This window comes from Rhea americana, unplaced genomic scaffold (assembly GCF_003343005.1).
Source record: "Rhea americana isolate MKP2758 unplaced genomic scaffold, rheAme1 scaffold_8, whole genome shotgun sequence".
In the NCBI taxonomy this organism is placed as follows: domain Eukaryota; kingdom Metazoa; phylum Chordata; class Aves; order Rheiformes; family Rheidae; genus Rhea; species Rhea americana.
Genome location: NW_028186978.1, coordinates 1,028,150 through 1,054,817, shown reverse-complemented (window position 1 = coordinate 1,054,817; position 26,668 = coordinate 1,028,150). Strand labels below are relative to the sequence as shown.

Below are 26,668 nucleotides of genomic sequence, written 5' to 3'. Positions count from 1 at the left end.
GGGGAGGGGGGGGCGCCGCCGCTGTCCCGTCGGGGGCCGGGCCGCCCCTGGGCCTCAGGCGCAGGCGGCAGCGGCGCAGGCCGGAGGCCCGAGGGAGCCGCCGGGCACGGCTGGAGCGGGAAGTGAGTGCGGACGGCGAGGAGGGGCGAAGTGCTCGTGGAGGACGAGCAGAAAGCCGGGGGAATGCAGCTCCTTCCCTCTGGGATGGAAGCCAGTGTTTCCTTACTGCTTTTTTATGTTATCAGGTAAAATGAGTTAAGACCTTTCCAGAGAACTAGTGGCTTGCGTTGACCGCAGACCATCGGGCACTGTCAGCACATGAACGCCTGTGTCTACGACATGGTCGTATTTTATCCTTTCTGCAGTCTTCAACAGTCTTGCTGCACGTGATTGCTTCAAAATCTGGAGAGGGTCATCTGCATCGAGCTGAAATGCAGTTCACTTTAAAAGTAGGACTTTGTAGAACTGTAAGAGGGAAAGAATAAGAAAAGGTGTATTWTACAGGAGAACAGGTTAACTTTATCTCAGAAATACATCAGTTCCCTGAGGCACCAGATTTAGTTTTCATACAGTATTTTTTGCTGGAGATGTCCTAAAGAGCAACATCTGACTGCAGTTTCTTTACACTGAGAGGAACTTCGTGCTGGTCTGTATGTCTGCTTCCAGGTACTGATCAGTAGCTCCGCTTGGTAGTTGTTGACTGGGATCTGACAAGTGGAGGCATGTAGTGTATGGCGAAGATGAAACAAGCAAGAGAAAAGAAATATCATGCTTACAAAACAATATACCATAAACATCGTTGATGTTTTAATTTTAAATGTGAACTCCTACAGAACAAACATCTCATGTAGAAAAGTACTGTAACAAAAAGCAAATACTTCTTTTTGTAAGAACTAGCGAATGATGATAGAAAAGTCAGGAAATTCGAAAGTGAGCTTTAACAGCGATCAGAACAGAGTTGCCCTCGTTCTGTCCTAGGAAGAAGGTACTGACAGCTTGTTTGTTTGGTTGTGTTTTTTTTGTTTTTCTTTGAGTTATATATGGGATAAGCATTTACAGGAGGCAGATTATGCTAGCATGAGTGTGAGCTGGTGCTGAAAGTCCCAGCCTCCTCTGCACCTCTGGTTACACATTCCCAACATCTCTCTTACAGCAACATGAGAAAGGCAATGGGAATGTGCAACCAGCTGATGGGTAATATCTATCTGGTGGTGGTCTGGGCTTTAACTGGCATATGCTGATTGTGAAACTGCCACCACTCTGGTTTGTTTAGCCTGGAAGGCTTTTCACTTTTTAAAATAAAGAAAACTATCAATTGCCATTGCTGTATCTAAGCAAGCATCTCTGTTGTACACAGAGATTCGATCACGTGCAGTGATTGAATGGCAATGGTAAAACCTAAGTGATCGTTAAAGAGTGAAAAAAGCACAGCAAGTTGTTCTTTGTAAATAGCTACGTATTCACTGTTTTGTTGCAGAATGCTATGTTAGTGATAAAAAAAAAAAAAAAAAAAAGATTGTAGGTGTGAGGTAAAAATTAGCAATTGTGTTTTACCAAAAAATATTTTTAAGTCAAGACTTCATATAGATTAACTTATAAGATGAAAAGTATTGTTTTCAAGTGATCATTTTTTTCCTGCTTCATTATATTATATGAAACGTAGTATGTTTCTTTTTTTGCTTTCATATATTATATGAAATATAAAAGCCAGCATCTTGTTTAGCTGAAGATAAAATGCTTTGCTTAGCCTATAATTTTCTCTTCTCTGCTGAAAGAAAGAAATGTGGTGATTTGTTATGAAAAATGGATTTGAGACATCATCTAACAAGCACAAATTGAGAAACTCATAAATTATTTTCTGATGATAATTTCTTGTAAAAAATCTCAGATGCTCACTCTTAGTAAGTTGAATTGGGGAGATGCTATTTGATACTGTTTAGACAAAGTAGCTTGACCAAGAACTAATGTTTTACTGGATAAATATTTTTGTACTAAACCATGTTTGCTTACATGCTGGTGGGGGAGAGCTGACCTCTCTAGGTCTTTCTGACATTATAAACAAATGAAAGAATATTTTGGTACAACTCAGAACCCATCAGTTATTCTCAATATTTAAGATCAATTTTTTTATATTAAAGCTACTTTAATTTTGTTGTTGAGTTAGGGACATTTATTGCCAGATGATCACATGGAGGACAAAAATCATTAACATACCATTTTATGTATGATATAGAGCTTAAAATTTGGTAATTATCAAAAATTATTTTATGACATTCTTTGAAGTGAGGAAGTTCAGTGGAGGGTCACTTTACTAAACTTGTTACGATCTGTCTTTGCTCACAGATGTATTAAAACTAACTTTTTCAGCCAGTTCTGGTCAATCATGTGAACATCAAACTCCAGATTCCTTGTTTTGGGTCTTGCTTTTGATTGTAGGTTTCTTAATCTTTATAAAATTAAACATTTTGATTAGTAAGTGATACTAGGAATGTGCTGGCACAGTTTCACTATTAGAAAGTCTTTATACTTTAAAACTAGCTCTTAAGTGTGTACAAAGAAGGCTTAAGAAAACTTGSGTAAAATTTTAGTTGGCTTAGATGCTGAGATTCTGCAAGGGAGGAAGGTGACGGTGACAATTTTCTAAGGACTTCATATTTCTGCTAAGCTATCATAAATGCCTCATTTTAGTTTGAAGAGTTTAAATCTCAATTCCTATCAGAAAATTGCTTGTTTGGTCAAGTTACCAGTATCATGATATAAATACATAGCCAAAGACCATACAAACAGCAGTATTAGAACTGAGCTGAGATTACTTTCCTCTGTTTCATTGTAGTAGTGATTCTTATGTTGTGRTAATAATGTGTACAATGAAGTACTACTTTAATAATCAGAGGAGGATATTCTAGTTAAGTGACTGGAAATTTGAGGTAGATAGCAGCCAATACTGTCTAACAATTGCTAATACTGCATGAAATATGTATTTAAAACACTGCACTAGGCAGTATGATATAACATATCCAGTTACAAATGTAACAAATCTAGAGCTCAGTACTTCCAGGAATTAAAAGTTCAAACCTAATTAATTTTTTTTCCCTTTTTTACAGAAGGGGTCTTCACCAGTTGCTCCTGTTCATATTGTCAATGAAGAGTCAACTGACAAGACAAATTTGGGCTTCATTCATGCGTTTGTGGCTGCTATATCAGTCATCATTGTATCAGAATTGGGGGATAAGACCTTCTTTATTGCAGCTATCATGGCAATGCGATACAACCGTTTGACTGTGCTGGCTGGTGCTATGCTTGCCTTAGGACTGATGACATGTTTATCAGGTTTGCACCCATTTTTCATTACATATGCTTTCTAAATAAGTATATATTGTTATGAAATTAAATGAAAGGCAGTAGAATATGGAATTTCCTGTTTTGAGGAGAGTATGAGGTTTTTCTGAGGGCTGTCAGACAGATCCAGCATTTAGACTCATAACTCTAGGTAGGTGTTTACACTCACTAGACTTCAATAGGAGTTTAAGGGAAAGGAGTGGCACTGGAAGCCTAAATACTTCCATGGATTTTGGACTACTAGATCTCTCTTTATTTTTAGTGCCTGTTAAGTTAGGGTGCCTAAAGAGAACGTGGAGGTGACTTTTCTTTTTTTTTCTCTAAGATGAAGGAGTCTTTCTATGATGATAGATTTCCCTTGACTGACTTGCATCCATGTATGTGTTACTTTTGACATGTACAAAGGCTGTTTGGATTTGTACTGGAGGATGCCGTGAGTGAAAGATTACGTTGTGTTATGATCCTTTGGGGTTCAGAGTCTTGACAGAGGTAAGAGTTTGGAGGGAGGTATCAAATAGCACTTAAGCACCCAAAGCTGCAAGTTTCTCATTTAGCCTTAATTATAGAATGGAGCAGCCTTCAGGTATACATTGGATGCAGCAAAAGTTTTACGGTATGCGTGCTCATTTCTTGCCATGAGTATTCAAGAAATATTTGAAATAGCGTGTATTAGTTTATATGCACTGGAAGTGGGAGATTAACTGGTTTCGGGCTTCTTGGTATTTCTCCAAATGTTCTTCGGGTGAGTTGCAGTAAATGGCAGTTGTAGAACAGGTTTCATTTGCATGTATTTAGTGAAAGCATTGTAAATGTTTCTTCTGTTACTCAGTGTAACGTTCGTTGGATCTTGTTTCAGTTTTGCACTGCTTGCTTGTAACTTTCTTTAGTATCATAAGTGATACTGTATTCTGCGTATCTTGTTTTCCTTTGTTCCCCTTCTGCCCGTTGCAGCGTGTGCGTGCTCTATATTTTTAGTAGGATTTCTTCTTTCAAATATTTTCTTGATTTTTTTCATAAAAGTTTTCTAATTTATCCCCCAATTTAGAGGCTCCCAACTATTTCTCCTATTCAAAAAACAGCCATTTTTTTCTCTGTCCTTATTTCTTACAAGCTGTGTCTAGAACTTTCAGTTTTGTTTTGTTTTCTTATTATTTATTTATTTATTTATTTTTAACCCTACCTTGATTTCATGAAATCTTTCTCACTTAAACTCACCAGCTCCAAAAAGAGACTATTTGGGATGTTTTTTCAATCTCTGTTCAGAAGCAGTTTTATCATTATGACAAAAGTAAGCTGGCTCACCATTCTGATTGTTTCACTCCTATGCTTTCGGTGTGACAATACTAAAAAAGATATTTTTGAATACATTTTCTTACACTGCTGTATTACAGTCCTTAGTTTTTAAAAAGAAGTTTAGCTAAATTCATTTTGCTGCTGCTGTTCATGTATGTATGTACAATGTTTACTAATACTACAGCCTCATTTATTCCCAGTTTGATAGTTTTACTTTTGGCAGTGGCAGTACAGATAAACTACTGGATGGTGTAGTAACTTCTGAGCCCATTTTGAACTAAGAAGGTGATGTAAAAATGCACATACATAATAATATTTTCATTTAGCTAACTGTATATGCAGTAAAACAACTGAGACAGCTGTGAGTGCATGGTATAAACAGCTTTGAATGTTAGGTGTGGGGTTTTAATTTCTCCTATTTATACAGATCTCTTTTGATCAAAAATACTAACTAATCTCAGTTTGTAAAGAAATCATCCTATATTTCTTGTTTGAGAGCTAGCTCTAGCTTAATTTGATCACATTCAGTGTCTATAAAAGTAGATGCAATGTGGAGGCTGGTTTTGGTCTTTGAATGGGAGGTTAGGCTTTTATGCCTCTACCTGATCAGTGCTTTCAAATTATGGAAAGACCAAAGGTGATGACCTTGTATGTATGTTGGGAGTATGGGAGATAAATGAATTTTAATTTGTAGGTATTTACATTTGGCAAGAGAAAGACATGAATTCAGGCAACTGGTGCGTATTGTTAGTAAATTTATCTTGTAGAAAATTATATTCTGACTTTATCTGATAAAAGATCCAGATCTTAAATAAATGAAAAAATAATTGGAAAGAGATGCTGTCTAACATGTAGTCATCTATATAAATGGAATTAACTGATACAGACCATGACTAATCTAACAAGCTTTGCTAAGCTAACTTGGCATGCTTGAGAAAGGCAAGACATGCTGTCCTTGATTGAAAGGATAACTTTGCTTCAACTGACTCTTCAGAATAGCAGCATGTCAACTTTGCCCTGCTCTTCTTGATCTGTGCTAACAGACTTCAGTTTCTGGTGTGACCAGGAATGCTTGGAGTTGCTAGAATGTTGTTATCATGCAAAAATGTAAAATGATATGAGATTAACAAAAAATGAATTATTTACACAACAGTAGGTATTTGAATCACAGACTTTACTAGTGAGCATTTCTTAGATATGGGGAGAATAATTATGATCCTCATGATTATATTTGAAATGACGCATCTGTTCTCTTCCCAGTTTTGTTCGGCTATGCCACCACAGTTATTCCTCGTGTGTACACATACTATGTGTCAACTGCACTGTTTGCAATTTTTGGCATCAGAATGCTTCGAGAAGGCTTGAAAATGAGCCCAGATGAGGGCCAGGAGGAGCTGGAGGAAGTTCAAGCAGAAATTAAAAAGAAAGATGAGGAAGTAAGTCAAACTTTCTGTGAAATGCAGTTAATAAAATAGTTAAAGCCTTGAAGCTGCAGAACTACATTATGTTTCATGCCCAGACTGCTCAGCCATGTGTGTGACTAATAATCTAACACAGCAAATGTGTGATAAGCTAGACAGAAGTGAGCTGCTGGAGACTGTTTCAACAGATGACTCCAGTTCTGTGGTATGTCTGTCTTGTCAGAAGAAATGGAATTTTCTCCATAGAATCCAGTTTTGAAAAAAGTACTTACTAGCATAAAGGACATTAATTCTTGTCTTTTCTTTTATTTCTCTTACGCTTACAYAGAATAACAGTAAGATTTGTTATGTTGCAGCAAAGGTCTCTGTCATTATAGTCTTCTAAAGGGACTTGTCCACTTTCAAGAAGTAGTGTGAAACATTTAATCTTATTCCTTGTAAGTGTTTTTTTATTCTTTTTTTTTTCGATCCTCCTTTCAAAGCCACCTCTTAGAAAGGTATAAACTTAAGATCTTCATAGTCCTAAGGTAACTTAAAGCAACAACGTTTTTCCCACTGTGAAAGGGAGAGGGAATGCTTGCTTTAAAAATAGGAGGGAATCTGTAGTTACAAACCAATTATCATTCCTACTGAAACCATGCAAGTGCAAGCTTTAAGATGGACAGTAACTGGAGGCTAGAGATCATTACAAGTATAATATGTAACTAGTTTTCTCAAGTGCTGTCTAATATAAATAACATGGATAATGAAGCATTTGGAGGCTAACAACACTTCAGGTATTAAGTGACTACCTTTGTACTTGAAGTGTTTGATTTGGGCTGTATAGATGACATTCATAATCTTATGTTTTATTGTTTTCTCTTTTTCTTTTTTTTTCCTTATTTATTTATTTATTTATTTATTTATTGCTTGCCCTTTACAGCTTCAGAGAACTAAACTCTTAAATGGACCAGGCGATGTGGAAACAGGGCCAGGCACCACTATACCCCAGAAGAAATGGTTACACTTTATTTCTCCAATCTTTGTTCAAGCTTTTACTCTGACATTTTTAGCAGAATGGGGTGATCGTTCCCAATTAACAACCATAGTCTTGGCAGCAAGAGAGGTGAGTGTTGCAGAATGTCCGCTGTCCTTTTGCCCTCTTCCACTTGSAGATAAGCCAGAGACAAAATATCCTTGTCTGAGGCATCAGATTCACACCTGCAGCTTTATTTTTGCCTTAGTTAATGTTACAGCTGCACTAAGATCTGAAAATAAATGCACTGAGGCTCTGTGTATTATTAAAACTATTGTTATATGATTAGGACTGCACTAGCATTTCTGAAAATAATTGTTCTATATCGTACAGTTGAATAAATTGCTCTTTTTTCACAGTGTTAAGAAATGTCACAGAGCCTCTTTTCCTTTGTGACATGTGAGGTAGATACAGTTTTAACACAGTAGCTTTATAAAGAGACCTTCATCTTAACAAACTGCTGTTACAGATAGCTCTTTTTAAAAATCTAAATGCACTTGTTGCAGTGTATAGAACTAAAATAAATTCCAAACTGCTGTGCAGTAATGCTGTAAATGAAATGATCATCCTCATCTCAAAAGTAAGAAGCAGAAGAAAGAGGACATACTCTTATTCAGCAAGGTGATCAGAAGGCATGTAACTGTAATATATTTAAAAGAAAACTAAAGCTTATAGTCACCCTCTCAATAAACAAAGTAGTCTGCCTGCACTGCTTGCAAGCATTGAGATCATTTACATTTTTTTCCTAGGACTCGTGCTTCTCTTGGTGCACTTGTAGACCTTCTATAGGARTAAATCAGGACTGTGTAATGAAAGAGGCTATAGTCTGCAGGAACCTCTTGCCTTTATTATAGAACAGGGAAGGCGCTTAGAGCAAATGAGGCCGGGAACAGCGGAAAGAGAGAATGATCTGATTGTTCAGTTGGCAGCTAAATGCCATGTCAGAAAATGAGGAAATATTACTGCCTTTGTCAAAGTTGTTATAAGGTGCTAGACAAATTACTTAAATTTCACAGGTAGTTGTTGACTTCTGCRTTTTCCAAGTGTCCTTCAGACCCTGGAGTCTGATTTGTAAAACACTAACTGTTGCAAGTGAAGACAATAGGTGCTGTGCTTTTAACATATACATACTCAGTACTGCAAAAAACCCAAATACAATATATCTTAATCTTGGCTTTCAAAATCAATGAATGATTTGATGTAGATCTTCTTTCATTTTATCTATGAGATTAATTTGTACTCCTTTGTTTCATAATTTATTTAGGTAAAATCCTTGTTTGTGAAATACTAAGATAGCTTTCAAAATATTGCAAAAATGCTACAAAGAACGAAATTATCTTTCTGTTCTGATTTGAGTAGTGTAGTAAGTCACTGATTGTATGTTCTTCAGTGAAGAGAAAACAAAATATTATATGGCTGCTCATCAAGTGAGTAGTATCCATCTGTCACAATGAATGAAACAGGGCTCCTTTGGAGAAAAAGGTGATAATGTAACTGTCTTGGTGCATATGCAAGGGGAACCAATTAAATGTGTCTTAATGAGCTTAATCCTGACAGCAGTCCTTGAACTTGATTCAGCACCTTTTATTAGCTACTTCTGTGTAAGAATTGTTCATCTGTCAMAGTCTTTGAGAAGGAAAAGGGAAGGGAAGAGAAATTCCATCATGTCATACTAGCTGACTTTGCCTTGGCTGCATTAGAGCACTTCTAAGAACACCCTAATGGAAGCAGTTGTAAGTTGTTATCTTGCAGGGAGAACATTAGGGGATTGTGGCAGCAGGAGGGATGCACTYTTTGCCAGTGGGCTTTATATAATTACTGACAGCAAAGAAATGAGGAGGCCCAGGAATATTTGATTCTGTTCCAGATTCTGGAGGTGAATGTGTCCTAGTAGGCACAGCTCTTCTGGTCTCTCTCTTTTTCCCCTTCACTTGGAATGACTGCTGTCTTACTCCATCAGCTTGCTCCAGGTGTTCTTAGTCAGCTGTTTTCTGTCTGTTCTTTGTTCCATACTTGCTAGCTTTCCTCGCTGCCTTGTGGTTTGGGTTGTCTTAAACAGCCAATGTTGTCCATGTCATCTAGGGAGCAGATCATTTCCTGAGTAAGATTTCTGTTTGGCTTTTAGAGACTTCGTGCATTCCTCGTGTGAAAGCAGCAACTCTTAATTCTCTGCGATAAAAATTCTCACTTCATTTTCTGAAGAAGAGATTTGCAGGGGACTCTACTATTCCTACTTTGTCTGCACAACAAGAAGTGGTGCTTTTCTTACCTTGCTTTCTTCATCTTTCACTGGAAATTAGTCCTCTGTTTCTAGWACCCAGGTCTTCTGTTTTTGAGGAGTTTAATACATACACTGCCCTAAACTGCGTAATTTATAAGCAGATCTGAGGAACTTGTTTAAATAGTAGATTTGTTAATGTATTGAGTAGCAATTCTTTATGTAATGATGCAAAAAATTTGGAAAGCAGTTTGTCTTCTGAAATTAGTCTTTCTTCCCTCTTTGCTTGATATTTTGGGGTAGAACACAAGCCTGTGAGGCTGTTCCACAGGTTTTTTTTATCTTGATAATTAGGCTACTGTTCTTCCAACTGATGCATACTTTTGTTTCTCAACAGCCACCACCTTCCCTCTGGAGATTGTATAATTGTTTAAATTCAGCAAATTGAGTTCTGAATCTATATTTAACCACTTTAAGATGCTTCTTGGTTGAAACATGCCGTGTGTTCCTGTATTAGTAAGATTCAAGTCTCTCTCGCAAAGTAAACACTGGAAAATATTCCATGCACTTGACAGTGTGTAACAACAGTCTGAAATCGTGATTCCTTCATGGTAGGAGGCTGTTGAAAGATGAACACATTTTCAACTGTGCTTGTTTCACTTCTGTTTTTTTTTTTTGTGTGTGTGTTTGTGTGTGTTTTTCCTCAGGATCCCTATGGTGTGGCAGTAGGGGGAACAGTAGGGCATTGCCTGTGCACTGGTTTAGCAGTTATTGGAGGGAGAATGATAGCACAAAAAATTTCTGTTAGGACTGGTAAGTGAAAATTCCTTCCTGCCAAAAAATGTATAGTAATGCCTGTGATGTAAATGACTATGTGCTTGGGAACGGTTACATGGTGACTGCGAGTACATGAAGGAGCTTAAAAGATAGTGTTTCTTGATGCTTTTGTAAATTCAGTTGGGATTTTCAATTTGTGGCTTTCTGCCTCCTCTCCCTCCCCTGGTCTCCCCCCCCCCAATCAGTAGCTGGGGGTTACTTTGTGCTTTTCATAGGGCTGCTTCCTCCTGAAAGGCAGGGTGTTGCACAGCTGCCCTGCATCAGTGTGCTGCTTTGTGTTGCCCTTACTGAGAAAAGGCCAGGAGTTCAGCCATAATTAAACCTGATAGTTTACTTGATGTACGGTAATTTAAGGAATCAAATGTTACTTATAATTCCAGCATGGTCCTCTGGCCATAGGAATAGGCTTATTGGTCAGACCAAAGATCCTTCTAGCCTTTAAATATTTAGAGAGGAGTACATGAATGGGGCAAATACAGTGATTTTCCTGAATACTGTCCCACCTTTTGGCAGCTTGCAGCCCTGCAAACAGTTGATGCTTTTGATGATGTATTTTTTTCAGTACTTCAGTTACTTTAAACTGTGCAACAAATTTTAACCAGTATGTACCCCTAACTGATTGATTGCTCCAGCGTAAGAATATTATAATCATATTTACTGCCATACAGTGAAATATTCAATGATAAGAATTAGTCCCATTTTTACACTAGCTAAAGTAATACAATAAAACTAAGCTTCTTTCTAGGGACCAAAGCATGTTCTTGTAAGTATAGTTAGACAGTGGGATTACATGGAAATTCTTAYACTGTTTGAGCTAGAAATAACATCCAGTGTTTGCAACTTAAAAATGAAAGTAAAATCAATTGGGAATTGGACATCATYAAAATGGAACTGTGTAATGTATAATGAAGAATATTTAATTTGCTCAATATCTAATTTTTTGTTGGTTTATGTTTTTCTTTTTCAGTGACAATCATAGGAGGCATTGTCTTCTTAGCATTTGCATTTTCTGCACTATTTATAAGTCCAGACTCTGGTTTTTAAATTTGTTTTTCATCATTGCGAAAGAACAAGGATTGGAAGCGCTAAGCAGCTATCCTTGTGTGTTCTTGTATATAATGTACAGGCTTATAGTTAAACAAGCACTGAAGATGAGACACTGTACTTTTTGTAGTAAATGATTTATGGGATTGACACATTTATGGACAGCGTCTGCAGTGGAGAGCTGCTCTTTGTCTGGTTTGTGTATTCTGTGATGCCTACTCCCTCGGTGGGATTTGAGCGGTTTTCTTATTTGCTGAACCTGGCTCAGCTGAGTTTTGAGGATCTACATTCATAGCTGTTGAAGCTTCCCGTTTTCTTCCTCTGTTACACATGGCTACCTTTCCTGTTTCCTCAAGAGCTTATTCTGATGGCTAAGTAAACAAACAGCCTTCTCTGAAGAGACCGTGTTTTGTTCCATGTTGCTCAACAGAAAGCGATAAGTAGAAAACTGCTGACTCTCGCCTCCAAGTTCTTCGGTACCAGGATGTGGCCAAGGCTGGATAAGCTAAGCAACAAGAAACCTGGGAGCAATTCCTATACCATTGAATGGCTAMGCCACCAATGGGGAATTTTATAAATTGAATTTAGAGAGCAAACTTCTTAATCAGGGATTTTTATCAGGAAATTGATGTGTGGTGATTACCAAACAACTGTGTTCAATATGCAATCTATCTGGAGCTAATATTGTTCGACTTTTTCTCTTTTATTTGAAAAGAGTGAAGTATAGAGAAAGTAAAGTGGTGCATTCCCAAGATTTGAACAATAACAGAATTCTTAGATTTAGACGTGTTCCTATTTTTCTTTTTAGAAATAGAAATGTAACCTAGAGGAGTATTAATAAAGCATAGTGYCTCCATTTGAGTTACTTTCAGTATTTTTGATGATTCTCATAATTCTTGTCATACAGGTTAAAATGATTTTCTATTTAAGGTGAGGAAAGTTTGCTAAAATTATTTCAGGTATTGTTATAAAGACCACTTATAAAYGCTTTGTGAACTGATAAAATATTGATAGTTTAGGATATGTGGGTTACTGAAATACATGCTATTCTCTGCTTCAGTGAGGACTTGGGTTCTGAGTTAATAGCTTGAACAACCGACTAAGATATCAATAGCAGGCTTGTGAAGTAGAAGATACAGTTGTTAATATTATGTATTTGTTTTATTGATGCTGAAGTAAGGGTTACAAACTTGACTGTGCAATTTGTAGCTCAAGAACAGAGCGTTCCCTAGTCCTTATCTGCCAAGAAAAACCCCGTAACGCCACATTCTCTAACTGTAAGGCAGCAGCAGCTCAATACCTTTCAGACACAGTAGTGTGAAATAATTTCAGGCTCCAGGTCTAAACATTCATGTCTTGACCTGAAGGAAAGTTGCTGCCTGGCAGTACCGCAGTAAAATCCTGGATGATGCAATGCTGTGGGTTTTTTTAAATCCAACATTGTAGCCAATAACTGGCCTGTTCTTTCCCACAGCCTAGAAATGCAGTTACTGGAGTTGCCTAAACCCTGGCTTGGAGGGGATTTGTAGCAGAGGTAATGTTAAAACGGGGCAGGAACAGAGAGCCCAAGGCAGGGGCAGACCTTAACTTCGAAGTGCTCACTGGATAGCTGCTGCGTTGTATTAACCAAAAGTGGTGCTGCTGGGTTACAGTATGTTCAGAAGGATGTGTCCTGGGGAAAGTAACTATGGTGCTGCAGGCTGCTGTTCCTTCCCCAAAAATTCCTTACTCAAAGAAAAGCCAATCCAGCTGGCCAAATTCCAATGTAGAAATTTGCTAAACTTTATATGCTCTACTTAAAGATGTTTTATGTTGATCATAATGTTTTACTATAAAAAACTATATAATGTATTGTTTGCAGAGGTAAGTGTGAAGCTGCTACTATTGTGAACTTAAAAGTGATGCCAAAAATTATTTTTGAACAATCACAGCAATGTATTTGATTGATTGTTGTCTAATTTCAATTAGGGAGATAAATAGGAATTTAATTTGAATGGTGGTCTTAAATCAGTGGTTGTGGTTAAAACTTGTTTCCTTGGATGCCTATGCATCACTGAAAATGATTTTATTACAAAATCAGCTATCTAAGCCCTGAAATTTTAGCAAAAGTTTTAACGGGCATTTTAGTAGTTGCTACAAATCCCAGTGGTTTAATTCTGTTGGAATTTTTCAGAATAAAAGGATCTGGTCATGATGTAATTGAAGCCTTTTGATGACCAAGGACTTTACTGATGTATTTTTAGCAGTGTTGTTTGCTGTCATTTCATGCAGCCTCGAAGCGCTTGTCAGACACCAGCCCTCCCTCTTGGATGCTGGCCGGTTCAGCCGTTAGGGGTTTCAGCAGCTTTCCTCATTTCCTCCTCCGTGCCGCCACCGCGTTGCCACCAGAGACGCGTGCGGCTCTGGGCTGGCCTGAACGAGCTGTAGACAGATTGCATGAGAAGAGGTGGCTTAGCCTTCRGGGGAGCTCTGCATCAGAAACTCCTAAATTTTAATAAGGCTTGTTCTTTAATGAAAAGGTAAAGGAAACAGGTCTTACTTGAAGAGAGATATTACTGGTAACTGGTTTACTGATCGCTGTACTGGTAACTGAAGTAAATCTGCTTGCTGTAGCTGGAACAGTTTGAGGAAATACACAGTGGGTGAAAGAAGGGAGAGGGGCTGATGCTGCGGAAACTCTCGATGCTTTCTGAATTCAGTCCTGAGCTAATGTTTTGGTGCTTGAGATGCCAAAGTGGTGTTCTTAAGGAATGTGTGTTTGCTTTGATTTTCCCCCTCCCCCCTCTATTTTGGAAGAAGTTGCCGATAGCTTCGTAGTGTGTCTACCTTCTCTCTCTTAGCTTCTCCCCAGTCCAAAAGCTGGAGTCAGGAGGAACCATATGGCACGTATAGCTGATTGAACGAGTTGCCCATCAGGCTCGCTGGTGCACCTTTGCTCATTTCTTTCCTCCTTCGAGAGCCTCAGTGAGTTATATCTTGACAGAGGAGCCAGGCATGTGACTCTAGATTTTGTCTATTCAACACCTAGCTGGAGCATTGGCTTCCTATCATCCAAGATTTTGACAGGACAAACTATTTACCACCTGAGAGGAGTGTTAAGCCAGAGTTAGAACAAAAACACGGAACAGGCTGGATGGGGGAGGTCAAAATTTAATGTTTACAGAGATGCTTGAGCTATGAAATTGTAGCCAAAGCCTTGGTTGTGAGGAGACACTTCTAGAGTAGGGCAAGAGAACTCCTGAGGTTACTAAAACAACATACAGGTCAGCTTCATGTCAGCTGCACAGATGTGGTCAGTAACTGGTTTTAAAATTGGATTGATTTACTTTCTGATGTGTAAAAACAAAATACCAGCAGGGAGAAACATGAAGAATATTCAGAAGTGCTAGGTGTAGGTCTGTTTTAGTGGTTTTTACTCATATAGAGAAAATACAACTACAAGTCTAGATACAGCCAGGGATAGCACTATTTGATCTGTCCTCACATATGTGGGAGGTACCATTTGCAGGGCTGAAATTTGCAAAAAAAGCTGTTAGGTTAAATACAATATTGGGTTCAAGGTTGCAGGGCAGGCCTGATGCTGTACTGGTGGGCCAGTGTGGTCTTACAAATGTCCTCAGGCACTAAGTGTAGCCATAGCCTATATGATAGCCCTTTTAGGGGAAGGAGCGGGTGTTTTTATTAGCCAGCTAAGGCCCTACAGCTTTTCAGGGCCAACATATAGGAAAAAAAATTAAATAATAATGTTCTTTCTCTTTTAAATGGGTTTTCCCTTGAATATTAGCATATGAAACAAACATTAAGGTAACTGAAGTTTTAATTATCACTCTTTGCAATTTCTTTTTCATTTATAGCTACGGAATGTTAAATATAGCAAATGAATGTTCAAGTGTAGAAGGCAAGGCTTTGTAAATCTCTGCACCTGCAACATGGAAAGTAAGCGTGCCACTGTCTAGCACAAATTTCCCATCTGTTTTGCAAGTAAGTGTCATTACAAAAGGCATTTTCAGCTCTGTGTATTCCAAAGGAGCTTCTAAGGCAGAAATTTGTATGTAAAAAAGACTGCATATGCACACAAACGAAGAGGTGACGTGCAGCAGCACGGTCACTGCCATCCAGGCTTGTGAAATGGAAACAAACTTGGCTGTCTGTACTTACGATGCTTAGTTCTGCTGGGGTGAAAAATGATCGTGTCAGCTAAGATGCTTAAAGGGAGGGCAAGCCTGTGCGTGATGTTGTTTTTAAAGGTGCATAATTTATTTGCAATTGCTAGGTAAAGCCTGTCTTTGCCACGGAAAGCGTAAGAAGTGCACTGGCAGGATATAGATTTATCTTCATCATTGCTTAGTGCAAAGCTTTCAAAAGAAACTTAGTGAGCCAAAGTACAAGTAGAGTTCATAGTATTGAAGAGCAAGCTTGTTCTTAAAGCAGTATTTGCTCTTTGCGCTATGATAGCTGTTAGCTTCCGCTTTGGGAAGCCTGGAGGTTAAGGAGCGACTGTACTTGCTGAGTGAGTTCTGTCAGTGGCGCACTGCTGCTGTACAGGCTTCCCTCGCACCGATCCCAGCACGCTCGGGCGGACTGCAGGGGGCTGCCGGCTGGTGCTTTTCTTCACAGCAGTTGGTTGAATCCAAGGGTTAGTCCTAGAGTTTATTTTAAAAAAAATCTCAGGCCTGAATGAGATAACCAGTTATCCTTAATTATGCCCATGTCCCTGCAAAAGCCACTATGTAATTTGCTCTTCCGTAATGACTTGGTATCATTACCTTGTCTTCATTAATTGTGGTAGTAAACTACAATTGGAAGTTAAAACTCTTAGTACGTTACGGCTGCAGACTTTTGCTAATACAGACACAGGTTAAATTTAACCTGTAACATTTTTGTAATGGTTGCACTTGTCTATATGTAGTATGTACTATAGATAGGTCATCCAGATGGTTTAAATCTGCTTTCTAAGGGAAAACATAGGCACTAAACAGGTGTAACAGTAATAAAGACTGTGCTACAAAGAATGCTATCAAGACTGTAAATTCTTTTATCTTTATTATRCAGTACCTTCTAATAGCTGACATCTTCTGGAATTTGTATTCCTATTGTTTAAGACCCAGAAGGCTCAAACACTGAGCTCACCAACCTTTGGCTTTCTAATCTTTCCAAGTACTTCACTGTTGTATTTTCCTGTGAGCATAGTTCTGGTTTCTGAACTTGCACAGCAGCAGACTGTCATTGCACAATATTGCTTCCTCTGTGGTAGCAGCTGTAATTACAGTTCTTGTTCAGTTTATGGAAAAATATTTCCAAAGTTCAATTTTAAGAAAACTGATAATCTTGCTTCCTAATCTTACCGCTGGTGGGTGTGGATAGTTTTTTAACTACAGAACATACATAGCTAATTCTGTTTGGACTGTGGCATAAAGTGTTTATGGCATCTAAACCCAAGATAGAGCCTGTACAAATATTACTTAATTCCTAAAGGCAGATCATCAGCATCTTCACACTGGCATTGTGTGGTATTACTGAAAGAAAGGAACTGCAGAGTAAAAACATCTAAACCTGTTTTCTCCAGATGTTCAGCTTTAATTAGAGGATTTTCCTCCCTCCTCTCCTTCCAGACTTTCCTTAAACATTTATTTCAAGTTATTAAATTCTTATTGACATTCACACTTTGATCAGTGCAGAAGGATCAGTAAGAAAGGATTGAGACCCTGACAAGTTATCACACAGCTCTCCAAAGCATCACTGCATGCTTAGAATGGGTTTTATTCTCAGCTAAGTGACGTTTTTGCTGCCTTCTTCAGTAGCAGAGCCTGCATTTCAGATCACCCGTACTTTAAAAAATACTGTTTGTTTGGAAAATTCACCAACAGAGGAGATAATACCTAGGGAGGGGAGTTAAAGGGGTGTTTTGCCTATGGCAGAAGGTAAGGAAAGGGCCCTTGCCGAAGACTAGAGTCTGCCGTGCTGCTCAATCATTTTGTCAGACTGTAGTCTGTAGGCATGAAGACGCACAAGTAGTCTCAAGCTGTGCCCCTTCAAACAAGCTGAGCAATTTCAAGACAGTAATGTAACCACACAAATCAACGGTCTCCAGACTTCAGAGTGGGCCATCAATTTATGAAGAGATACAGAGAGTAGACAAGAAAAATACAGTATGCATTTTTACCAAAGTCTCACAAGTCATTTGTCTGAGTAGGGGAGAGAAGAGAAAATTGACATCAAGCAACTTTTCACAAGTCATCTGGCTGGAGAGGGAGAGTGCCTCCGCTACACTCGTAGAAAGGCTCTGGAGCTTTCTGATCAATTTGACATCAAGCAACTCAAAAATTTCTAGAGCCTTATAAGCTACAGAAAGCAAAATTTTAAACGAGTTACATTTATTCAGTTAAGAAATTGACAGGTAGTAATGGTCACATGAACACCAGGGAATTTTATCTACATCTCCTGACGTCAATATGAGCGGCACTTCTTTTTTCTTTTAAATGTATACAACTCTAAAGTCATTTAAAAAATACAAAACAAAAACTCAAGACACTGTGAAATCAACACTGCTTAAAAACTCCAAGTTCAATCTGATATATTTTAAAATAAATACTTTTTATCTTTCTTGCTTTAAAAAAAGAAACACTCACCAACTGCTTTCAAAGCAGTAACATCTTTAAGACCATTCCTGAAAGTGTTTAATAAATAATTTTCCATTGATTGTCTATTATTAGTGCAGCACCTCTCAGTCTTAGCTGGGGTCGCTATATTAGGCCATACAGTATTTTGTTCAGACACAGTGTTTTGTTTTGTGGTTTTTTTTCCCCCCTCCTTTTTATTTAGGTACAATTTCTCTGAATATAGCATTTCATGCTGGCAAAAATTCATGCAGATGACATAGCACGAAGCATAGCAGAGCCTAAAATTATTAAAAAAAAAAAAGAGAGAGACAGACAGACAGACAAGGAATGTAGTGTTAAAAATCATGGTACTGAAAAAAGCAACTAGCCAGTCTCATGGACAACCAGACAATTTCAGATAGTGTCTCACAGTTGTCTCATCTACTATGATTTGTTTAAATATGTCTTTTTTTTTAATCCAAATTCACTTCAAATTCTGTCCAATTTTTTCCACCAGGGATATGTAAAAAAATAAAAATTATTAAAACTAATCTCTTTTTCCCCTTTTAATCAAAATAACCACTTTTGCAGCCCTCTGACTGTACATCATTTTAATGATTTCAAATAGAGACATTTACGAATCTGACATGTTTGACATCTCCTGATGCCATGACATTTAAAACACTCATAACAATACCTGGATTAAATCTTCAAAAAATATAAACAGCTCTTGAATTGACTTCAACATTCAAAAAAAGGCCACATCTGTAAACCTTCAGTACAGCTTCATGCAAATTACAATCCTAAGGGACATTTAGGATTACTGAACAGGCAAATGAGCCTCCAGATGAGCCTCTCTCATAGGCAACTGTGCAACTTCCTTAAAGAGTTTCCTTCCAAGGAAGCTGCTGCCAGCAGGCCTTTCCCCTCACCATATTAAAACACAAAGCCAACCAGTTTCAGAAGCCTTTTAATCTTGCACTTTGAGCCTCAAAGGMTCACCGTATTAAAGAAACATTTTCCAGAAATGTCTCTCTTGATAGTTTTATGCATGTTACACCTTGATGCCCCCTTTTTAACAGTTTCACTGACTACAGAAATAAACTGTTTCCAAATAGTCTTTTYAGTAAAGTGCTTGTTATTACTCCAAAAGAGGAAAAGAAAGTGCTATTTGACTCTTTAGAGAATTTCTGTGAAAAATTGCCTGATAGAGCTTTATTTTATTTATTTTTACATAAAGCGGAAACAAGACCTATCTGTTGTAAGGATATTGGGTTATAATTTTGGTGTTTGGCAGTAGGCAAGGTGCCCACAGAAGGTGGCGACACACTGGAACGGTAGTGCAGAAGGTAAACCTTCTGSGTGAAATGGAAGGCATACGGAGAGCTCCTACTAGAATCCTTTCATATTTATATACAAATATAATATATATTAAATATAATATAAAAATAGCTATATTCTTTTTCTCTGAAGTTATCCTAGAAGCTTTTCTTCAAATCCTCACTCACCACAGACAAACAATTTCTGTCTYCTAAATGAAACAATTTCTGTCTTCTGAATGCCAGGCAACTACGCTGTGTTTTTACACTCCATTACGGACCACCAGAGCATTTCTTCATCAGTACAATCCTCTCCCTGACCAACTCCTTCCCTTCCGTTGCAGTCACTCCGTCGCGTTTGCACTCCGCAACCTGCAGCATCACAGCATTCATGACCATGCCTTTTATTAGGATGTTGCAAATGAGTCTACGACTGCAATAGAGTCAGGCAGAAGCAAAAGGCTGATTAAGAAAGAGGAAACAGCCCAGTCGTCCTCCAACTAAAAATCAAGGACAGTTTAGCAAATGACTAGTAGTGGAAGCCACAGACCCTTTAGCTATAAACCTGTTTGCTAGCAGTCAGAAAAGCATTCGCATCCTTGCACAGAATCTGGGTCTACGTGCTCACTTTTTTTTTTTTCTTTTTAATTAAAGTTTGCCTGATTCATGGCAGGAATGTTTCAAATGCATGCTCTATTTTTCCAGTTTCTTTGAATTTCCCCATCTCCTATACTTTCTCTAGTAGCTGGTAGTTTTATAACTGAACGACCTCTCTCCGAGGTTACACAAAGCTTCGTGATCAAAGCACACACTTCTATAGTTCTCTCCCGGTATCTGTGCTATTGGCATCGTCTAATTTCTCTCACCTAGTTTAGCCTTTTTACTGACAGATCTATAGCAGCACACCAGAGCAGCTGGGGAGGGGAAGGTGGGAAGAGAAGTTTAAATGAAGCTTTAAATAAAAAGCTGCATTATTCAACCGTCTGGCTGGTATCTTTTTTTTTTTTTTTTTCTCACTGTAATAGCTTATTTTACCACTATTCAATAGTTCTAACAGCACTGTTAAAGCTCTCCCAGTTTTCTTTTTTAGTGCTAGATTACCATTCTAACAGGTTAAAAATTTTATCTAACCTCTTTATTAAGCACAAGTACTGATAGCACAGACCTCTAGTTAACTCAGCTTAATTTAGACAGGTGGAATGGTGTGACAAGCAGAGTAGAGCAAGGCAAGATTTCTTCAGGTAAGACTTTACAGAAATGGGTTTCTGAGAATTACTCCAGCTCAGAAAATGTCAGAAATCCCTTTAAAGAACTGGGAATTTTCCTTGCTATGTTTGGTATTGGCAACTATTTCTTGCTCCAGGTTCTCTTTGGTACTGTATTTCTCCCACTCTCCTTCCTTTGTTCACTACTGTGCTTTTTGGTGCCAAACTCTTGCTTCATAGCTGGGGAATAACAAAGATCTAATGGAGGGACAAGTGCAGTGGCAAAGGCTGGCCTGAAAAGGTAACCGACCTTACCAAATGCTTGCTAAACTGGTGTTACCGGCCTGTGGTTTGGTTCATCCAATAATACAATCAAACTGCTTCATAATATAAAATAGTCTATTACCATTTGATTACATTCATTCAACTTCTCCTCAGTGTTCAAGATTAATCCAGCTTTCTCTCCCTACTACTAATTTCAACTGGTTTTTGTTGATTTTTTTTAAAAATTATCAGATCTACCTTCATTTATTCATTTTTCCTCTGAAGTTGTCATCTTCACAAACTAGTACCATAAAATTCTACTTAACATTTACTTAAAATAGCACATCTTATCTGTTGGATCTTTTTATTATCTTTATAAAGCAAAGTTGCCTTCTGAAGTCTTAGTTCAGTGATATCTCTTAAATCAATAGCCTGGTAGTGTTAAATGCAATCATGATCTTCCCCCAATACATACTTTAAATGCCAAAAAACTGGCTTTTTTTTTTTTTTTTTTTTTTTTTAAATCTAATTATTATTCCTACTCCTGCAAAAGGAGTAATGTCTATTTTAGATCTATTAAAAAAAAAAATTATCCTCAAGGCCCAAGGACCATTCTGTGTCAGATTAGTGTTCGAGGGGGAGGGCCACTCAGAAATGCTCATGATCTCAACTCAGACCATTACTGAAATGAACACAATACAGAAGTAGCTATGAAGCAGATACACAAGTTAGTCTGACAATGTACTAAGACTTCAAAATTGAAAATGGTTACAGATTCAACACATTGTAATTCAAGATGTTCAACATTATCACCTGAATTAAAATCAAGGCACTATGGGGTTTTTTTTGTTGTTAAAATGACCCTGAATCAGTTCTGACTAAAGAAAGGTCTAATTTTTGAAGGAGAATAAAAAGATTCCAACATATTTTAACAAGTTACAATTCTCACCACAGAGAAAGTGGTTAAAAAGTGCCCCAAAGGTTATTAAATGTAAAGATACTTTTGTGCAAATTACTCCTATAACTGAAACATTCTTGAAAATTACTGTCATTTTTTTAAACCTTTTACATAAATATTTCCAACTATGAACTATATCAAAAGATAGCTCTGGGGAATAAAATTCCAAACCATCCGCAGGAAAGCAGTGCAAATTCCTATTTTCCAAATAAAACRATGAATCAATTAAGAAATGATTGATGATATTCATGAGTCTGAATGTCCTGAACCCTGATGCGTGATCACCAGTTCAAACAGCTTCATCAATAATTTAACCTCGAGAAGTCAACTAACCGACACACTGTACCTCACCGAACAGACCGCCACATCACAGACAAAGCACAAACAAGAGACTTGTGCCCACATTAAAGGTGAAAATAATGATGCATCATGTTGTAAACAAAAGGCTAGAACAGAGGAAAACATTAGTCTCAGTATGGCGTGAGAATTTAGGGAAACATATTCAAACCTACAAATAACAGATTACGTTTTCATGCATCATATAAAATATTTTGCTCTTTCTCCTTTTATGCAGACATATACACAATATTTTACAGCATCTGTACAACAGAGAACTGGATTTCACACATTTTGAAAAAATTTACTGTCCCATAGTTATCTGAAAAAAATTAAATTTTTTTGGACTATATTCCTGGCATTATTGTCAGCTAATTCAAACAATTGCTCCATGTCCATTTTAACACTTTAAAAATTTACAGGACTGATAAAAAATACCGATATTTTCAGCATCCCTCTCACTTCAGTCACATCTTGAGATTTCACCTGGACAAATTAACACATGGCAGCAAATCCTTTCGAACACAGAAACTGGGGCAACTATCGAAGCTGGCCGCGTCCCCATCTTCACCTTGTGGCTTTTCTTTRACAGCTTCCAGAAGCTAGAAGATCTCAATACTGTGGGGCGTTAGGAAGCCTTCGTGCTCCGAGCTTCGTAGCCTCAGCGCAACCGTTTATGGAACGGCCCCTCCGGGCAGTCTGCTCCAGGAAGCAGCAGAGCCCCCGCTATTGCTGCTGAACTTTGGAAGGGTCACTCATCTTGTCAGTCCTGTGCCGGGAGAGCTGCTGTTGCTGCTGAGATTGATGCTGCTGGTGTTGGGACTGAGTAAAAGTGCTTTGTTGTAGTGGGAAAGCAGCAGAGAGGATAAGCTGAGCTGACTGATTTCCATGAAGTAACCTGGACGTCTGAAGCATGCAAACGGAAAAGGATTATTTTTCCTGCGGCACTACGAAACACAGGCCTGGCTGCCTTTTAACTTTTCACATGGGTTTAGTTCAGCTAATATAAACTCCTGCTTTGGTCGCTTAAACTGAACAAACAATGCAAAGATTAATTGACACCCATACAGCAAATTAGAGAAAACTGCATTTTGAGCATCTAACCAGTAGATAAAGCAACTGTGACTGATTTTTGTAACTTCCAGCGACAATGGGTAGCAACGCACACCAATTTTATCTCCTTTTAAAATCATAAGAGCCTAACAGGGCTCAGGGAATCAGTTTTAACATGTCACCGCAGTCAAGTGAAAAATAGTGCATGACTTTATCTGCCAAAGCCAGAGTTAAAAATTAAAGGAACTCTGCCACAACTTGCAGACCCAAACATCCATTCTGAAGGAGATTAAATACTGTTTCCAGTAGTACTTATTCTTAGTTTTAATCTTCTTAGATGATGGCATTTAAGAGAAGCAAATAAGAATGGGTATAATGCACTTGAATGTCCCAATCCAAAAGAAACAATTGTGCAGCAGGAAGTAAACTGAACCACCGAATTACACTGCAAGAAACCCCAGTGAGCAGMGGCAGAAAAAGTACCAGCCTTTTAGGGCTTTAAAGAAGGGGGAGGGGGGAGAAAAGAAAAAAAGGTTTTATATTATTCCAAGCTCTAGCACTTAGATAGTTTTAATTAGAAACCTAAACTTTTGCCTAGAAAGAAATTCTAGGACAAGAATAGACTTTTGGAGATCTTCACATTTCACAGAACTGTCTTTTCATCAGAATGAAGTCAAAACTCTGCAAGTTTTTTTAAATTAAAAAACAGGYATATAGACATTACCTACCTGCTAAGTACCTTGCTTGTTACAATATTTATCTGTGGTGTGAGAGATTGTGTTCAAACCTGTGTTCTGGTTCAATTCAGCTCAAGAACCTCAGTCTCCTACTACCTAAATGAGAGCTCAAATGCAAATCACTGGCTATTCTTCAGCTTGCTCTTTGATCAGAAATTTCAATTTGCAGATGAACAGCCATTGCCTGATGCATGACTGAAATAGGTACTGTCCTACAAAACTCTTTTTTCAACATAGCAGTATTTTCTGCCAATGACCTAGTTAAGGAAATTTTGACTCAGCCCTAAACAGAACTTTTCCTTCTGCATAAGGGTAAGTTCAGCCTCCAGTTACTTCCTGCACTGTATACATTCCCCCTAAACACAGGATCCCTCACATGCAGTGCGAAGAGGAGACTGCACATTATAAGAAAGAAGAAATACTGAATGCAAAAGAAGAATTTTAAATGATATATATCAGAGCAAAAAAAAAAAAATTTTGACATACCCAGAGTACTTTAAGAATGTATACAAACTACATCACAATAGCTGCATAGATTTTATCTTTCTTTYTGGATACGGAAAGTTAAAAGCCAAACTAAGATGTATAACCCACTCCTTTTCAGAGGCAATTCCTCTCTTAGCGTTCTAAGCTACCAGCATATCTCCCTCACCAGCATTACCTCCTGTGAGAGCTATGTCCCAGTTATTAGTTAGAACCATCAAATAGCAATAGATTTGCTTATCAATTCTTACTACTTTCTGGTTATTCTCCTCCTCCATCCTTTTTTGTTTTTTTTTGATGCTATTTCCCATTTCGCTAAACTCCTTGGCTTTTGCCATCCTCCTCCTAAGACTCGCAAGGTTACAGGTGTACAGCCACCCCTGCATAACCTCCAGGTGTTATGTCCCACGCAGTTATGCGGACGTGCCTTGCTTTGGGCTGCATGCTGCTTCTAGAGCAAGCAGTTCTGTGCAAAACCCGCTCTCACACCTTCTTGCATTAATATATGAATAGAAAGAAAATGCAGGGAATTTTAAAAGGAAACATTTGTCCCCTTGTCCAGCATCCAAAGAAAAACAACAATTGAAGTAGAGATGGGGAAGAAGATATAAAAGAGGACCTAGCATGGAGTGAAACTATGGGAAACGCTACCTCACTTTAAAGGTAGTAGGATTTTCCAGAACGTATAAAAAATAAACTCATCTCACGCATCAGACATTACTGTTTTAAGCGCTATGTTTTCATATAAAGCTCCTCTAGGACAAGGTAACAATGCTGAAAGTCTCAGTACTTTGGCAAGTTTCTAGAGAACACTGCATTACCTGTAGGAACTGCTGGGGGTGCTGGGTCAGCTGCGGCTGAGCTGGTTGTTGGACTGTGGTGAGCTGCTGCTGATGTTCTTGCTGACTTTGCTGCTGCTGCTGTTGTTGGGCAGCAAAAGTGGGATAAGCTGTCACCACCTGTCCCATAAACATAGTACTTGGTACCATTACTGCTCCACATGCTACTGGGGCCGTGACAAGTTTTGTTACAAGTTGCTGACCTTGAGAAAATCTGATAAAGGAAAAAGAATTGGGAATGTCTTTAGGAAAAAAAAATAAAATCAAGCATCAGGTGCAGTTGAAAAAAAAATTAGTTTAACAGCTATGTATATACACTGTACATATAGTTAAAAGAAAATGTGATTTTTTCAGTGTCACTTCTGTCATTTTTGAATATGATAATAGTTACTTAAGCATATCATTACAGTAAGTCATTTGAATATCAGTCTTTAAGATTTACCTGATCTGTCTATCTTGTGTAAAAGTGGTTACTGCAGCAGCATTCTGGTTATTGTTCTGTGGTAAGCTTGAAGGAATCTGGACCACATTTCCTGTTGTTGGCTGAGAAATCACCATAGTGTTATACAAAGGGGCTGAGAGTGCATTCTGTGACTGACTGGCATGAGAAGACTGTTGATTGTGTCCACCAACTATATTTTGCTGATTATGCTGGAAAAAAAAACACATTTCATAAATTAGTCATTTGAAAATAGCTATAAACACATAAAAAGAAATATCATGGAGATGATAAAATTTTATTTGGAAGTGCAACCATAGCATGATTTTATTCACATCTCTAAAATCAGTCATTCACATCTTATTCCTAGGAAGTTTTCCTGATTAAAAAAAAATCAATTTGTTTTTAATTCGAAAAAAAAAATCACTAAGAGAAGAGATGCACACATTTTTCCACTTTGAGAAAGTTCTTTCCCTGACCCCAAAACTGGCACCATTAATTTTAGCTAAGATTATTTTTATGAAGGAATTAAAAGTAACAGCAGGTTACAGCTGGTACAGCTATTCTTCTCATTGTCCATACTTTACAACTACAAATGTTTTCTTACTATAAATGAATTCCTAATTTAAAGCAAGACAGGTATTTCTACTGATTGCTAATTTGGAAGTGGGACTGGTCTAGGATGTCTGAAAACCTCTTTAGATTAGCCTTCTGCCCTCTTAAGGGTATTTTTATCAGAATTTTTCAGCTACTTGCATCCTGTTTGTTTATGATCCTGTCTTCCACTCCCACACCATCTCTGTGCCAATCTTGGACTAAAATCACAGAATCACAGAATCAGTCAGGTTGGAAGGCACCTCTGGAGATCATCTAGTCCAACCTCCCCGGCTCAGCAGGGTCACCTAGAGCATGGTAGACAGGGTTGCATCCAGGTGGGCCTTGAAGATCTCCAGAGAAGGAAACTCTRCAACCTCTCTAGGCAACCTGKKCCAGTGCTCTGTCACTCTCACAGTGAGGAAATTCCCCCTCACGGTCAGGCAGAACTTCCTGTGCTTCAGTTTGTGCCCATCGCCTCTTGTCCTGTCATACGGGACAACTGAAAAGAGTTTGTCTCCATCCCCTTGACACCCTCCTTGCAGCCTGGCAACAACATCCACCAGCTCCCTCAGTACCCGTGGGTGCATCCCATCCAGGCCCATGGATTTGTGGATGTCTAGCCTGCCCAGGTCTCTAATCCTTTCCTCCTCAACCAAAGGAAAGTCTTCCCTT

General features: G+C 38.2%; 2 protein-coding genes across 7 annotated transcripts in view; one reads left to right on the top strand and one right to left on the bottom strand.

The window, feature by feature from the left end:
* Positions 1 to 339: 339 nt before the first annotated feature.
* Positions 340 to 13,366, top strand: TMEM165 (transmembrane protein 165). The gene is made up of 7 exons (XM_085322825.1): positions 340 to 345; positions 634 to 666; positions 3,105 to 3,330; positions 5,893 to 6,068; positions 6,976 to 7,158; positions 9,994 to 10,099; positions 11,091 to 13,366. The coding sequence occupies exons 1-7, from the start codon at positions 340 to 342 to the stop codon at positions 11,165 to 11,167; spliced, it is 807 nt and encodes a 268-aa protein (XP_085178951.1). The 3' UTR covers positions 11,168 to 13,366.
* Positions 13,367 to 16,907: 3,541 nt separating this feature from the next.
* Positions 16,908 to 26,668, bottom strand: part of CLOCK (clock circadian regulator) — a 58,688-nt gene continuing 48,927 nt past the window's right edge. For all 6 annotated transcript variants that reach the window (XM_085322728.1, XM_085322733.1, XM_085322732.1 and 3 more), the window contains 3 exons: positions 25,403 to 25,611; positions 24,943 to 25,174; positions 16,908 to 22,754 (listed from right to left, as the gene is read on the bottom strand). In XM_085322728.1, the coding sequence (XP_085178854.1) occupies positions 22,575 to 22,754; positions 24,943 to 25,174; positions 25,403 to 25,611 (621 nt within the window). In that variant the 3' untranslated portion in view covers positions 16,908 to 22,574. The remainder of the gene's footprint in view (positions 22,755 to 24,942; positions 25,175 to 25,402; positions 25,612 to 26,668) is intronic.